This window comes from Sciurus carolinensis, chromosome 13, assembly GCF_902686445.1.
Source record: "Sciurus carolinensis chromosome 13, mSciCar1.2, whole genome shotgun sequence".
Taxonomy (NCBI): domain Eukaryota; kingdom Metazoa; phylum Chordata; class Mammalia; order Rodentia; family Sciuridae; genus Sciurus; species Sciurus carolinensis.
In genome coordinates this window covers 56918158-56934275 of record NC_062225.1, presented here as the reverse complement: position 1 = coordinate 56934275, position 16118 = coordinate 56918158, and the positions used below count along the sequence as shown (strand labels likewise).

General features: G+C 39.7%; 1 protein-coding gene across 1 annotated transcript in view; it reads right to left on the bottom strand.

Moving 5' to 3' along the window:
• The window catches only part of Srbd1 (S1 RNA binding domain 1), a 237839-nt gene that overhangs the window by 206796 nt on the left and 14925 nt on the right, over positions 1 to 16118 (bottom strand). Inside the window, exon 5 of the mRNA XM_047522685.1 lies at positions 1244 to 1410. Within this exon, the coding sequence (XP_047378641.1) occupies positions 1244 to 1410 (167 nt within the window). The remainder of the gene's footprint in view (positions 1 to 1243; positions 1411 to 16118) is intronic.

The following is a 16118-nucleotide window of genomic DNA, read 5'->3' as shown; positions in this document are numbered from 1 at the left end:
ACTAGAACTCAGATAATGAAACTCTTTTGCAGAAGTGCTCTTTTGAGAAAAAGAAAATATTAAATAATAATCTTGGCATAAAGTTTCTATTTGTCCCACATACAATAAAGTATTATTAGAATATCTTTAACTTTAAGCAAACCATTCTTATTTGTGACACTGTCCCCAATTTCAGATCCCCAAATTCTCAGGCTTTCTTTACTACCTTGCCCTTAATCAAGCAGAAACTTACTTGTAATTTGCAAATTACTGGTCTTCCAGATTCCCCCTGTAGACTATTTGGTCCAGAAACTCTTTACATAAAATTCCAGATTACCAGATTCTTTTTAGATATAGGGAACTCCAGCAAACTGAGCAGACAATTGTGAGTCAGTGATTTCCCAGAGATAAGGGCTCCCCTCTTAGACAAGACTTGTAATCTCTAGTTCTTATATCCTAATGCTTGATTATACTAGCCAGGCCTAGAAGATCTATAACCGAGACCATCTGATTAGCAAGTCATTTACACTTCTGAGTTGGCTAATTTATTCTGCCTCTCAAGGAAATATAATTTACTAGACACCAACACTTTAATTCTCCTGATGCTAAAAGAACATCAACACAGTGCAGTGTGGAGTGTGGCTTGTTTGCCCTAGTGATCACATAGCTGAACGACAGGAAAGCATCACAGGAGAGTATCCTATAGCTAGCCTAGGAAAAAATTAGAATTCAAAATATTCAAAATATGGTTTCCACTGAATGGTTATGGTTTTAATCATCATAAAGTCAAAAAACTGTTAAGTCAAAGTATCGTAGGTTGCAGACCATCTGTACTTCCAAAGAACTCTCCATTTAGGGATTCTGCATATTAATAGTACAGTTTTATGGAAGCTGTTGAAGAGTTAGACTAAAATGTACTTTTCTGAGTTTCCAGCTGGCAGTCCTGATTTTGCCAGCAAAAATGGTAAATTACTTCTATCAGAAGATGACAGTCAACCCTGAGGCATACTCAACTACAAAGCACCTTTCTGCTGATTCATGCCCAAGATATTCAAATACACACCAGCAGAGGGAGTCATACACACCCAAATATGTAAAACAGAGCTGACTGTCAGAAGAGGACCACATTCAGATTACAATTCTAGAAAACAAAACATTGAAAGTATTAAAATATACTGTCAAACACTTCCTCCTAGTTTCTCCTCACTGGGTTACCAGGTCTCTATGCCCTTACATGAGGTTCATCCCTCCCCAGGTTTCTTACCGTAGCTCCTCTAGGGTTTGTCGAACTTCTCTCAAGGAGTCAGCATCAAGGTTATTAATGAGCTCTTTTCGATAACGTATAATAAAGGGAATTGTGTTATCATCATTAAAGAGACGAATGATGTTGGCACAAACCCAAAGTTCAACATTAGTTCTCTCAGATAAAACCTACAAGTTAAAGATATGTAGTGATTTAAAACACTGAAAATCAGGCATCTATGTTATACAGTTTCAAATATAGTATTAAAAATTCTTTCCAGGCACTTAGAAACCATTTGTTTTGTTTTGTTTTTTTAAAGGAAACTATAAATTACATATATGTACTGGAAGAGCACTTTCCAATATTGCAATGATGCTCTTTTCATTTCTCAAAGTGACAGCAAAGATCAAGTATCAGTAACTCACTGTGTTGGCCTGAGTACAAAGAAAAAGCATTTTTAATCACCACTAGTGACAAGATACAATGATTTAACCTCTAGAGGAAGAACAATTTGACAATATCTATCAAAATTTACAATGACTATACTGTTTGACCTGGCAATTCCACTCCCATAAATTCGTCTTAATATTGACACCTCTGGTAAATATACCATTTACAGTGATTTTTCTTTCCTTTTCTTTTTCTTTCTTTTTTTGGAAGAACTATTTCTAGCATAGTAAAATTCATCAAAAACCTAAATTTACAATGGGGAACTGATAAATGAATTACAATATGCCAATACAGTACAATACCGTGCAAACATTTAAGACTATGAAGCAACCCTAAATGAATTGATAAGGAATAATTCACAAGAATGAGGACCACAATGAGGACCAGGAAAAGTAACTGGTCAACTAAGGATTAAGGTAGGAAGATCCATCTATATTTTTTTAAATTTTGTAACATGCACAGATACCACACAGTCAAAATTAAATTATTTTTAAAAATGAGTCACAGGTCTCAGCAAAATGTACAGTAAGCAGAAAAGTCAACCTGGTGAAGAGAAAGAATAAAACTCAATTTCAGTAGTCATTCCCAAAATAAAGAAGAACAGAATTTAGTTTTATTATTTCAACCTAGACGCCCAAGATCTGCCAAACACTGGAGAGAAAAAAAAAAAAAAAAATTCAGGGGAAAATTATTTTAAAATTACAATCAACTAACAAAATCAAGTCAAGATACGGCTAAACTCAAGAAACTATGGAGTACACCTCATTCTCTAGGCATCTAAAATCCTGAGACCTATATCTTATCACCCATTCTGTTAGCTTAATACCAAATCTCTGGTAAGGACATCAATTTTACATCTGTAGTCCTAACTCTTCTTAGCATGAACTCCAAACACCAACTATTTAATATACTCTCCCAGAAATCTAACAGGCATCTCTACCTTGCATTTGCAAAGTGTTCTTCCTCTCAAACTTATTCCTCCATCTTTCCTCATATAATTAATGTCTACCTAAACAGTTCAAGCTAAGAAAGTCTTCCATTTCCTTCAACTCTTAAACCATCCACAATTAAGAACCAGTCAACTCTAACTACGAAATAACTTCCTTAGTTTCTACGTTTCTTCTGCCCTATACCCCAGTCCAATTCTACTATTTTCAACTAAAATAGACTGCATCTGCTCAGTCTCATCTACTCCTTTTTCCATACAACACCAAGAACGGTCTTTTCAAAATCTCTATTGGATCATTTGGTCAAAATCCACATTGATTTCTCATTACATTTGAAAACCAAACTCCTTCCCATGACCCAAAAGACATCAGCCTCCCTTTATCAACCTCATCTTATCCTGCCTTCCTCTTCTCCATTAGAAACCAGCCCAATGGTTCTGGAACAACCCCAGGTGCTTCACTCTTGAAGGCCTTCACAAAGTGGCTCCATCATTCAGAAGTGTGCCTTTTCAGCATTTTCTCTCTTAAACCTGTACCTTTCCCATTTACTATTCTAGTCAACAACAACAACATCATCATCATCATCGTCATCATCATCATCCACCACAGAGACCTTAAGGGATTTTATAGGTATCTATCCAACCTATGGTTACCGCCTTATTATGTAGCAACTATTGGTTTGACAGTGCTTGATCCCAACTTCAGCTCCATTTGGTTCAAGTAGTTTTATGAGAATTAACAGCCAAGGAGATAAACCAACCAACATGAAGCTCAAGATATGGGCTAGAACTCTGGGCCCCTGTAAAATGTCTTCTGAAAAAATACAGTTTGTTGATGTAAAATCATAAAGCTATAACTATTTTGCTATAAAGTAGACAGTAGTGCTGAGAGAACAGTAGAAATACAATGACCCCAACTTTCCTATCTCATAGGAAAATAAATCTCCTTTATTTCTTAAACTAGCTTAAGATGGGTTTTCTTTTATTGTAACCAAAAGCATTCTAATTAAAAGCATCAACATCACTGTGGATTTTCTATCACACCCATTTAATCTGTCACCAAGGAGGCGAATGAACTTGAAAGATGTTTGTTTCCTCCCCTTGAGATCCTTGCCCACTAATGAAATCTTTTATCTGAATACACAGTAGTATGTTGTTGTCATTATTGTTGTTCTCTACGCCTCCCATCCAGCCTTCTGCATCACCACTGATTATATTTTTTAAATATAGATATAATCAGAACCTGTTGTGGTTTGGATATGAGGGGTCCCCAAAAGCTCCTGTGTTAATGCAGGAATATTCATAGACAAAAGGATTAGATTATGAGAGTTGTAACCTAATTGGTCAATCCTAATTTGATAGGGCTACAGGGCTGGGTATTAACTCTGGACTAGTGGGTCAAGGTTGGAGGAGGTGGGTGGATGAGGGTATGCCCTTAGGGACTGTATCTTGTTCCCCTGGCCCCTTCCTTGCATTCTTTCTGCTTCTTGGCTGCCAGGAACAGAGCAATACTCCTCCACCACACCCATCTGCCATGTTCGGCCTCACCTTGGGCCCAGAGCAATGGAGTTGGCCCATCAGGGACTGAACCTCTGAAACCATGAGCCAAAATAAACTTTTCCTCCTGTAAATTGTACCTTGTTAGGTATTTTGATCACAGCAACAAAAAAACTAACACAGGCCCCTTGTTTTTTTCTTTTCTTTTTTTGAACATAAACTCCAATGATTTTAATCTACCTACTGGAAAAAGTCTAACTACATACAGTAATTTTAAAATCCCTTCCCAAGTTGAGGCTCAAACTTTCACTATCCTCAAAGTAGTTAGCAATATTAAAAGGAAGATAAAAGAGTAATACAAATAAGTACAAATAAAACAGCACATGCCAGGCAGTAAGTAGTACCATGCCTTGAGAGAAGAAAAAGCTGTCCTTGGGGTAATCAAGGCCTATTGCAGGGGTAGCATTTCACTTGGCCCTTAAAAGACAGGCAAGATTCTGAAAGATGGTAATGAGAGATGGAAGTGACAAAAATGCTAATTTTGAAACTGTGTGATTGCTTGTGTAGTTTGAGACTACACTAAATATCTCAGCTGTCCCTGAATAATGGAATCTAAAGCTAGTCATTGTGGAGCACCAATGACTCAGGAGGCTGAGGCAGAAGGATCACTGTCGGGGTTTCCGGGACCCCCGGCCTTGGGCATGGTCAAGATGGCGCCTGACGCTGAGCCAAAAGTGGCCAGCTATACAGTAAACAACCAGCGAATTCCAATGATTGGCTAGTTAACGATGTGATTAGAGCATGCCCCCCTCGTGTACCTATCCTATGTTTGCAGCTGTCCGCATTTACCTCGTGTACTCTCCCCTGATTGGTTGAAGTGTATATAAGCCTGGTGGGTGGGAGAGCGAAGGGGCAGAAGCGGCAGAAGGGGCAGAAGCGGCAGAAGCGGAAGAAGAGGCAGAAGCGGAAGAAGCGGCGGAGGTGGAGGCTGAAGCTGAGCTGGAAGCCAGGAGTGCGCGGAAGCTGGAAGAAGCTGGGAGAAGGGAAGCTGGGAGTGCGCGGAAGCTAGGAGTAAGAGAAGTGTAGGAGAGGGACTGTGCACAATAAACTTCCAAAGCTTCAGACATTTGTCGTGTCTCTCTCTGCGGGCAGAGGGAACGCAATAACTGGTGCCGAAACCCGGGACATGAAGGAAAGATGAAGGCCTTATAAAAGAAAACAAGGTAAGATATTTGAAAAAAAATTTTTTTGTATACAAGTTAAACCGGTTATAAAAAAGTTAAAGGGTGTTAGGATGCGCCATTGGCGGTCCTGGGGACACGCGGAATGCGGTCCGGTTGAAAGGTATCGGGATCCTGACGCGTAGAACGCGGGTATCGGGACGCGCCATCAGCGGTCCTGACGCGTAGAACGCGGGTTAAAAGGTATCGGGATCCTGACGTGTAGAACGCGGGTATCGGGACGCGCCATCAGCGGTCCTGACGCGTAGAACGCGGGCTAAAAGGTATCGGGATGCGCCGTCGGCGGTCCTGAAGCGTGGAACGCAGTCTAATTAAAGTGAAAGTAGAAACACGTTTGAAGCGGTCCAATTAGGTAGTACGTGAAAAGCCGCTATAAAAATTCTAATGCACACTTGATAGTTTTCCTTTCAGTAATCTCGTTGCTCCTGGCAGCTAGGCCACTGTTTGTTATTGTAATTGCCATAACTAAAGCTATTCAAATTAGTAACAATGGGGTCTGAATGCAGCAACCCCTCAGGGAACTATTAAAAAACCATGAGACGCCATTATTCAGAATGCAGCAACCCCTCAGGGAGAAACACTGGGGAAGGACTAGAAAATAAGGAAACCACTGTATGATCATATGTTCAAACCCTAGTAGAAATAAGCCCAGGGTTTATAGAAGAAAAGCTGCTCAGTGTGCCACAAGGGGGATCTTCATGAACAGGATTTAATAGTAACAGAAAAGAACTCTTAAAGAGAATAAAGTGAGGAGAAATTGAGTGGTGGTGACCTAGAAAATAATTGCTCAAAAAATCGAAGAACAAGGGAAAAAAGAGAACTAAGTCTAACATAAAGAACCCCCAAAAGGAATAACCAAGTGGTAGTGAAAACTTAAGAACAAGGGGAAAAGGTAGGAGAAACCTAAGCCTAATAGAAAGAGCTTCAAAATTTGTAGAACCTGCCTGTATTTGAGGAGCAAATGGAGATACCATCAACCATTAGAAAAATTTTAAAGAGGCAGTTAAGACTATTTGGAAACAGGTATGCAGAGCAGTGTTATCTGGAGGACAATGTCTAATTGGAGAGCTCAGCTGTTGAAACTGCTTGCAGAAACATAGTGGCAAGGTTTCCCGATAGAAATGTTAATGGGAGAAGGCCAATACGCTTCAATAGATGCACAAAATCAGCAGCAAGGAGATAATGCCCTAACAAAAGATAAGAGATAACTATAGTAAAATCTGTTACACCTTATGCCCCAGGGCTATATCCAACATGCAGAAGAGGAAGTCATTGGAATAGTGCCTGTCAGCCTATTAGAGATAGGGAGGATAATTTCCTAGGGTTGAATCCTAAACTTCAAAAAAACGGGAGACAGGGCCCTCCCCGGGGCCCGCAACAAATATACGGGGTAATTCAACAAGTTCCCCGACGGTGGTATCCTCCCACAGAGAAGGGGAGCACAGAGCCACCTCAGGAAGTGCCGGATTGGACATCTGTGCCACCTCCAGACTCATACTAACCCCAGATATGGGGGTGCAGATGATTGATACTGATTGGCATGAAAAAATCCCACAGAACAGTGTAGGACTATTACTAGGTAGAGGTTCCTCAACACTAAAAGGACTTATAGTACACCCAGGGGTTATTGATCCTGATTTCACTGGACAAATAAAAGCCTTGGTCTCTTCACCAAAAGGAATTACGGTCATCTCTCCAGGGGATCGCATTGCACAAATGCTTATATTGCCCAGTCGACATTCTTTGTGGCCCAGTAAAAATACAAATAAAAGACAAGGAGGTTTTGGATCAACAGGAACCACTTTAATAAACCTTACTATGGATATGGGACAGAGGCCCCTCCTAAAATTAAAAGTGGGAAATATGGAATTTACAGGTTTATTAGATACGGGAGCAGACAAAAGTATTATCAGCGCAATGGTCTGGCCAAAGCACTGGCCATTGATCACAGCAGCTCAGAGCTTGAGAGGCTTAGGAGTAGCAGAAAGCCCCAATCAAAGTGCTTCCTCATTATCGTGGAAAGATACAGAGGGACACACAGGGATATTTCAGCCATATGTCTGTAATGTTCCTATTAGCCTATGGGGACGAGACGTCCTGCAGCAAATGGATATGAAACTCACCACTGATCAGATTTACCAAGGGACTCCTGTAAGAAATATGTTACAAAATATGAACTATGATGATAAAAAAGGATTAGGAAGACATAGTCAAGGATCTACCCAACCACTGCCTTTACTTCCACCAAAAAACTGATTCTCATGGATTGGGTTTTTCCTAGGGGCCACTGATAAACCATCAATCCCTATAATATGGAAAGATGATAAGCCTCGCTGGATTCCACAGTGGCCCCTAACAAAAGAAAAGCTAGAGGCAGCTCATAAGTTAGTACAAGAGCAGGTACAAGCAGGTCATTTGCAACATTCTACCTCTCCTTGGAATACTCCAATATTCTTAACAAAGAAAAAATCAGGAAAATGGAGGTTATTACATGATTTAAGAGCCATAAATGAACAAATGTACCCTATGGGACCCATCCAATGTGGACTCCCTCTTGTCACTGCACTACCAAAAAATTGGTCTACTATTATTTTGGATTTAAAAGATTGCTTTTTCTCTATACCCTTACACAAAAATGATTGTTGGAGATTTGCTTTTACTTTGCCCTCTCTTAATCACACTCAGCCTGACCAGAGATTTGAATGGACCGTGTTGCCTCAAGGTATGGCTAACAGTCCTACTATATGTCAAATATACGTAGATAAAGCGTTAACAACTACTAGACAAAAGTTTAAGAGATTGTTGATTTATCATTATATGGATGACATACTTATTTGCCATCCAGAAAAAGAAGTTTTGTTAGAAGCATTACAATTTATAACTCAAGCATTAGAAAAAAGAGGACTAACGATAGCCCCTGAAAAATTACAATTAGAGGAGATCCAAGAATATCTGGGTACAAGGCTCACTGCTACTACAGTCAGACCAACAAGGTTGACCATCAGGACAGATCAATTGAATACCTTGAACGATTTTCAGAAACTCTTAGGTGACACTAACTGGATCAGATCCTATTTAAAATTATCCACAGGGGAATTAAAACCTTTATTCGATATATTAAAAGGTAATCCTGACTTGAATTCCCCTAGGAAACTTACTCCCGAAGCACGGATATCCTTACAGCTAATAGAGAATAGACTTCAGCAGTGTTACGTTGATCGTTGTGATCCTACTCAACCATTAAGTCTAATCATAATCTCAGAGAAGCATACCCCTTTTGGCATAGTTTGGCAAGGAGGACCTCTGCAAAGTATAAATCTCCCTAGCTCTCCAGCTAAAACATTGCAATCATATCCCCAAGTTATTGCTCAGGTAATATTCAAGGGAATAGAATCTTGCATTACTGTTTTTGGAATCCATCCGTCTATTATTATAACTCCTTATTCCACTCAGCAAATTAAATGGCTAATTAATAATGATGATGATTGGTCAGTATTATATTGTTCCACTTCAGCTCAGTTCGATAACCATTATCCCCAACATCCCTGGATTCAATTCTGTAAAAATACTCCCATAGTTTTTCCAAAAGTGACTAGTGTCCAGCCTCTTAAAGACTGTGTAACCATTTTTACTGATGGCTCCAAAAATGGAGTAGGTGCAGTACTTATCGGTAAGCAACTTCACACCATAATAGTTCCACCCAACTCCGCACAGGTTACTGAACTTGCAGCTGTAATATTAGCCTTTAAATTAGCAGATAATCAGCCATTCAATCTTCTATCTGATAGCTTATATATCGTTAACGCTTTACAGGTTCTTGAAACGGTACCCCATATTTCTTCCATGTCCACGGTAGCTTCTTATTTTACTACGCTACAAAACCTTATCCTACAGCGTAAACATCTATTCTATGTAGGACATATTAGAGCTCATTCTAATTTACCAGGACCTTTGGCCAATGCTAATGACTTGGTAGATATGGCCACCAAATCAATTTTTGTTTTTTCCATAGAGGAACAAGCAAAACTCTTTCATGAAAAATTTCATGTAAATTCCACTACTTTGAGCAGAAAATTTCCTATATCTAAATGTATGGCTCGACAAATAGTAAAAAATTGTCAACATTGTGCTCCTTTAATTCCAGTACAATCCTTTGGAGTTAACCACAGGGGACTGCTGCCTGGTCATATTTGGCAGATGGATGTAACCCATATTTCTGAATTTGGTACTGTTAAGTATGTACATGTGTCAGTAGACACTGCTTCAGGGGTCATTATGGCTTCCGCTCATTCTGGAGAAAAGGTAAAAGATGTCATTCAACACTGCCTACAAGCATTTGCTGGCTGGGGCATACCTAAAGTTATTAAAACAGATAATGGTCCTGCTTATACTTCTAAAAGCTTCCGGTTGTTTTTACAGACATTTAACATCTAATCAGTCACTGGCATCCCCTATAATCCTCAGGGACAGGGCATTGTGGAAAGAGCACACCTTACTTTAAAAAATTGTTTAAATAAACAAAAAGGGGGAATAGGAGCCTCCTACAAGTCTCCTAAAGATAAACTTAATTTAGTTCTTTTCATTCTAAATTTCTTAACTCTGGATAGGGACGGCCATTCTGCAGCTGATCGACATTATAATCCCCATAATACTCCTCAAGTATGGGCAAAATGGAAAGATATCCTGACAGGTTGTTGGAAAGGACCGGATCCAGTCCTTCGTTGGGTCCGAGGGTCTGTTTGTATTTTCCCACAGGATCAACAGACTCCAGTCTGGATTCCAGAAAGGCTAATCAGAGTTTTACAGCATGCAAGTGATGCTGCTCCTCCTCGCAATGACGAGTCTGAGCCTTCCTCCAATAACAAAAACTCAGACGGAAAGGCAAACCCGGAACCTATGGGTCATTGTTAGCCTGGCCATATTTTTCATTTCTAACTAACATATTTCTTATCCTTCCTTTTCTTGCTTTTCACCAATTCCTCTACAAGCCTGTCAATTCTACTGCTGATTTTTCAGGTCGTGCTGCTTTTGGAGACAAGGATATTTCTAGCCTTTCTTTGCTTTAACAGGAGGAATTTCTGCACTTTGCCGTTGGAATCATACTACAAATCAGATCCAGAGTAGAGCAACTCGTTCTGCTGACCCTAGCTATGATGTTGCTTTTCCTCCCACGTCAGCTTGTGTATTTCCTCTTTTTTATGTTTCTACCAACTAACATTTCTAATAACACCTCTTAACTGTTCACTAACCGTGTGCTATCTTTCACAATACTGGAATGGTTCTTTTGCCACCTGTGCAATTTGCACATTTCTATCTTCCTACCAGTCCTAGTTTCTGTTGCAGATATAGAATTGCCAGTGCTATTATCAAGAAACAGAAGAGGCTTTGACATTGCAACAGCCGTGATCATTGCCACCACAGTCCTTGCAGTAGCAGCATTGACACAACCATAACAACGATCACTTGGTCGAAGATACAGCTGCAGCCTTACAGACCATAGAGACTCTATCAGAGAATGGACTCATTATAAGAACAAGTGGATACCTTGCAAGAACTTTTGGGACTGGGATGCGTTTATTCCCTGAGAGCTGTTTTGTGTTGCCCATATTGTAACTCCATTGGGATGTATATTGTTTCTGTATTTAATATGGCTATATGGTTTTTCTTCTGTTTATAGATTTGTCAAACAGCGGGCAAGCTTAGGAGCTATGGTGGTATTCCTCTGCCTTGGCCTCCTTCTCTTCATTCGTTTTGGCATGCATCTATGAGCTAGCCAATAGAGAAATTATCTTTCATCAGGCCATGACCGCCCTAAAGGCCGACAGCCCCCCATTAGTAATGGCTCTTGATGCTGGACCGGTAGTCAAAGACGGGTAATGAAGGAGGTGGCTGTGTACCAACCTAAGACAGGAGCTGCAGCATGCTCTGCAGGCTCTGATGACGGGTAAGGACATATGCTGACCACTCAGCCTAAGACAGGCACGGTCCCGAGCCTTAGTTTAATAGTAAAGAAGGGGGATATGTCGGGGTTTCCGGGACCCCCGGCCTTGGGCATGGTCAAGATGGCGCCTGACGCTGAGCCAAAAGTGGCCAGCTATACAGTAAACAACCAGCGAATTCCAATGATTGGCTAGTTAACGATGTGATTAGAGCATGCCCCCCTCGTGTACCTATCCTATGTTTGCAGCTGTCCACGTTTACCTCGTGTACTCTCCCCTGATTGGTTGAAGTGTATATAAGCCTGGTGGGTGGGAGAGCGAAGGGGCAGAAGCGGCAGAAGCGGCAGAAGCGGAAGAAGAGGCAGAAGCGGAAGAAGCGGCGGAGGTGGAGGCTGAAGCTGAGCTGGAAGCCGGGAGTGCGCGGAAGCTGGAAGAAGCTGGGAGAAGGGAAGCTGGGAGTGCGCGGAAGCTAGGAGTAAGAGAAGTGTAGGAGAGGGACTGTGCACAATAAACTTCCAAAGCTTCAGACATTTGTCGTGTCTCTCTCTGCGGGCAGAGGGAACACGATAGATCACAAGTTTGAGGCTACTGTTGGTAACCTATTGATACCCTGTCTCAAAATAAAATAAAAGGGGTTGGAGGTGTGGCTCAGTGGTAGAGACCCCCTGGGTTCAATCCCCAATACTGCCCAAAAAAAGGGAAAAAGAAAAAGAAAAAGTCTAAGCGAAAATTCCAGACTCCCACTTGGATAAAATTAGGCCCTAAGGAATTCAGATAGCATGTGTTAAGGGAGTATACGCTGCTGCTTATGCAAACCTGTTCATTGAAATTAAGCTAACAAAACTACATATGAACAGTCATCACTTTTGGGACTTCAAATCTTCAAAATCTGTTCTCTGTTGATTTTGTCAAACATTTATTTTACTTCATATTACATGTCAATGGCCATATTAAGCCAGTAATAACCAAGATATTAAAAAAACAAAGCTGTGAGGATACCCCAGAGGCAGAGTGCCTACATAGCACACAAGGTCCTGGATTTGATTATAAAATCACAAACACACATACACACACACTGCAACTTCCTACTCCTAAGGAGCTAACAAGCTAACAGAAATCAACAGTTAAAATACAGTGTGATCGCCAGGCATGGAGATGCACACCTGTAATCCCAGCAGTTTGGGAGGCTGAGGCAAGAGGATCATGAGTTCAAAGCCAGCCTCAGCAACAGTGAGACCCTAAGCAACTCAGTGAGACCCTATCTCTAAATATAATACAAAATAGGGCTGGGGATGTGGCTCAGGGGTCGAGTGCCTCTGAGTTCAATCCCCAGTACCCCAAAAAATAAAAAATACAATGTGATCTTTTCTAGAAGTATAAATACACTATTTTAAGAGCACAGGAGCACAGCAATGAAAAAAAAAAAAAAAAAAGAATGAAGGTATCTCCAGACAGCTAAATGAGGGGCAGGAATTCAGGAAGAAAGAATAGCCTATCAGAAATCAGAAATCAGTGATGAGAAACCACTGTACATTCTTTAAATCGCTAAAAGTTCAGTAATGCTGAAATGTACATATGGTGGAAATGGAAAGGTAAATGGGGCTGGATGGTAATTCTGTAGAGAGTGAATTTTGTTCTATGCTCAGAAAAAAGCCATTAAAGGACTGATTTGTTCATAGCTTGGTTTCAGTGACTGAGTCAAACCTGTAAGCTGTTACGTTTGAATAAATGACTACAACAGTGGTTCACACACTGTGGTCCCAAACCAGCAGAACACGTTAGAAATGCAAATTCTTATGTACTGCCTAAAACAAACTGAATCAGAATTCTGGGATATGGCCCAGCAAACTGTGTTTTAGAAAAATGAGGTGGCTGGGTGCTGTGGTGCACACCTATAATCCCAGGGGCTTTGGAGGCTGAGGCAAAAGGATCGCAAGTTTAAGGCCAGCCTCAGCAACTTAGCAAGACTCTTTCTCAAAAAATAAAGAGGTCTGGGATGTAGCTCAGAGGTAAATCACTACTAGGTTCAATCCCCAGCAGAAAAAAAGAAAAGAAAAATGTACACGACTAAGATACAACTAAGTGTGAAAAGTAGAGAGCAAGACTTAGGGATGGGGAGGTGTGGGGTATATATATTACTTTAATTTTTTTTTTAATTAGCTGGTAGATCGGAATGAGAGGAAGGTTTTAAAAAAGGCAATCTTAAGATAGTTTTTTAATCTCTTAAGTTTTAGAGAGGTTATTTCTGTTGTGTTATGTTAAAACCTGTATAGGGCTTATTATGCTGTAAATTCTCTTACACATTTGATATTAACTCACTTAAATTATATGAGATAGGTACAATAATAATTCCACTTTATTAACACAAAAACCAAAGACTAAAGAAGTCAAGTAAATTGCCCCAAATCCCACAAGTTATATATGTCTTCAAAAATTCAAATTTTATGCAAAACCTGATGACTTTTCATACAAAAATACAAACTGCTCAAATTCCCTCACTTCTTTTCCTGAGCACAACTGCAGATAAGTAGGTCAAGGTGTCTTCCTACCACCCTGCAGTTGGCAAGAACCTTCAAGGAGGGCTGAAAGTGCAGCTCAGTGGTAGAGTGCTTGCCTAGCAGGCACAAGGTTCTGGGTTCAGTCCCCAGCAACATGAAAAAAACAAGAACTCCAAGAAAATGCCTTCTCCAGGGTGACCCAAGATTGACTTCTCCAAATGAAAATTCCCATTCCCTCAGTTTAAAAGAAAACATGTAGGAATCAGCAAATACACTATATCCTTAAGCATCCAAGAAGCATCTGCTTTAAAAAAGAAAAAATCAAAATTGGTGAGTAGAGGGCTTGCCTCACAAGCACAAGGCCCTGGGTTCAATCCCTAGCACCACCAAAAAAAAAAAAAAAAAAAAAAAAATTAGTGAGTAGAATTAAGAGGATTTTCTATTCAGAATCACTCCCAAGCCAGCAACTGCACAACTCCCTTCTGAAAAGCTATTGATTCCTGCTGTTCTCTCTACTCTCCTCTAGTTTATTGTATCACTTATTTTAACACACACATCAAAATTTCCCTTAAAGACTGCAGAAGGAAAACTAAACTATGCTGTGAGAAATCAGAAGAATGGTTACAAGAGAGCAAAGAAAGAATTGGAAAAGGGTATAAGGCAGATTGCATTTTCTTGACCTGGCAGTCGGTTATATGGTTACCCTTTTGAATAATCCTGGGCTATTCACTTAAATAAATTTCTTGTATGTGTGTTATACTTAAAAAAAATTAAGCCCATAATAAATACTACCAGTTAAATTATAGAAAAAAAATTCTAATTTCTTTATTTAATCTCTCCTAGGACAAACAAGTTGCACCTACCAAGTTGTTCTGCATTTAGATGTAGAATTAGTGAATGACCAGCTCATAGGCATTGGGCACCTTTCCATCCCACTTCTTCCCACACTTTTATCATCCCATGCATGGTCTTCCCCCATATAATCCCACATCTCTAGGAACAAAGGGGAAAATGGCTAATAAAAAGGTTTTTGTTTGCTTTATCTCCTTCATTCAGCAAATGTTACTGAGAAGCACATAACTGCTCCACTCCCCTACATGCACCAACCTCAAAATAAAGAAACCATATAACAGCAATCACAACCTTGGAGCAGTTTAATTTTTTTCAAAAACTGATTACAGCTACTTGCTTCTTTAAATTGTTATAAAATTCATGGTGTTTTTACATATTTGCATAGTAATATAATGGACTTCAGCAAAAATTAGTTTCTGGTGATAACCATACATTTGCAGTTTGAGAGAAAGTGATGAAAATGAGGAGGATGCTTTTGCTCAAGAGATCTAGTGATCCCCAGACCCTGATCAGGAAATAGACAAATATGTTCACATGTAAAGCCTCTAAATCAAGTGTTGGCTATGTAGTTTTTCCCTCCCCAAACAAGATGGCGATGTTCCCAAAAAAGCAGTAGAGTTTTTAGAATTCATAAACACACTTGAAAAAAAAAATAGAGGACCAGGCATGGTGGTGGGTAGGGGCCATGAGACCTAGTACACAGAATGAGAGAAATATATAACATTTCTATAATAATAATAATATAATATAATAATAATTTCTTTACAGTTAATTTCATTGACCATTCCTTGCTGGCTAGGTGCTATCAAGGATTTCTCAAAAGAAGATGGGCATATATTTTGTGGCAGATAATATAAACATTAGAAACACATCATTCAGTCAAAGGTTCCAGACCCTCCTGATTTTCTGACTGGTTCCATTGACTCTCGCTCTTCTCACTTCCTTGTTCTTCCAACACCAACCACTTTCTCAACCATGTTAGGAAGCAGGAATATGACTTTAAAACAAAATTATTTCCTCTAACACAAAGTTTCTCTTGTTTATGGGAGAATTTAAAAAAAAAAAAAATATATATATATATATATATATATATGAAATGAAATCCACATTTCCAATTAAGGATTGTCTATAAAAGCTAATTTGACGTTAACAAAGGATGACTGCATTTAAATGAAAAGAACACAAACTAGTAAAAAATTCTTAACAGTTTCCCAGGCAATTTCCCTAAGCCTACCTGGAAAACACTGAACTTTAACAGTTGTCATCAAGTTGCTCGGCTAAGGTGGCAACTATAACAACCACTTTTACCAACTCACAGATAACTAAGACTGCCCAGATTCCCTGAGAACAAGATTTCAACCATCAAAATTTGCTTTCAATAAGGAGAAGGAGGGAAAAAAATGCTTGAATTAAAAGGAAAGACCAAAGGCTTTCCAAGGAGACCAAAGGCTGTAAAATGTTTTTAGGGTCTTA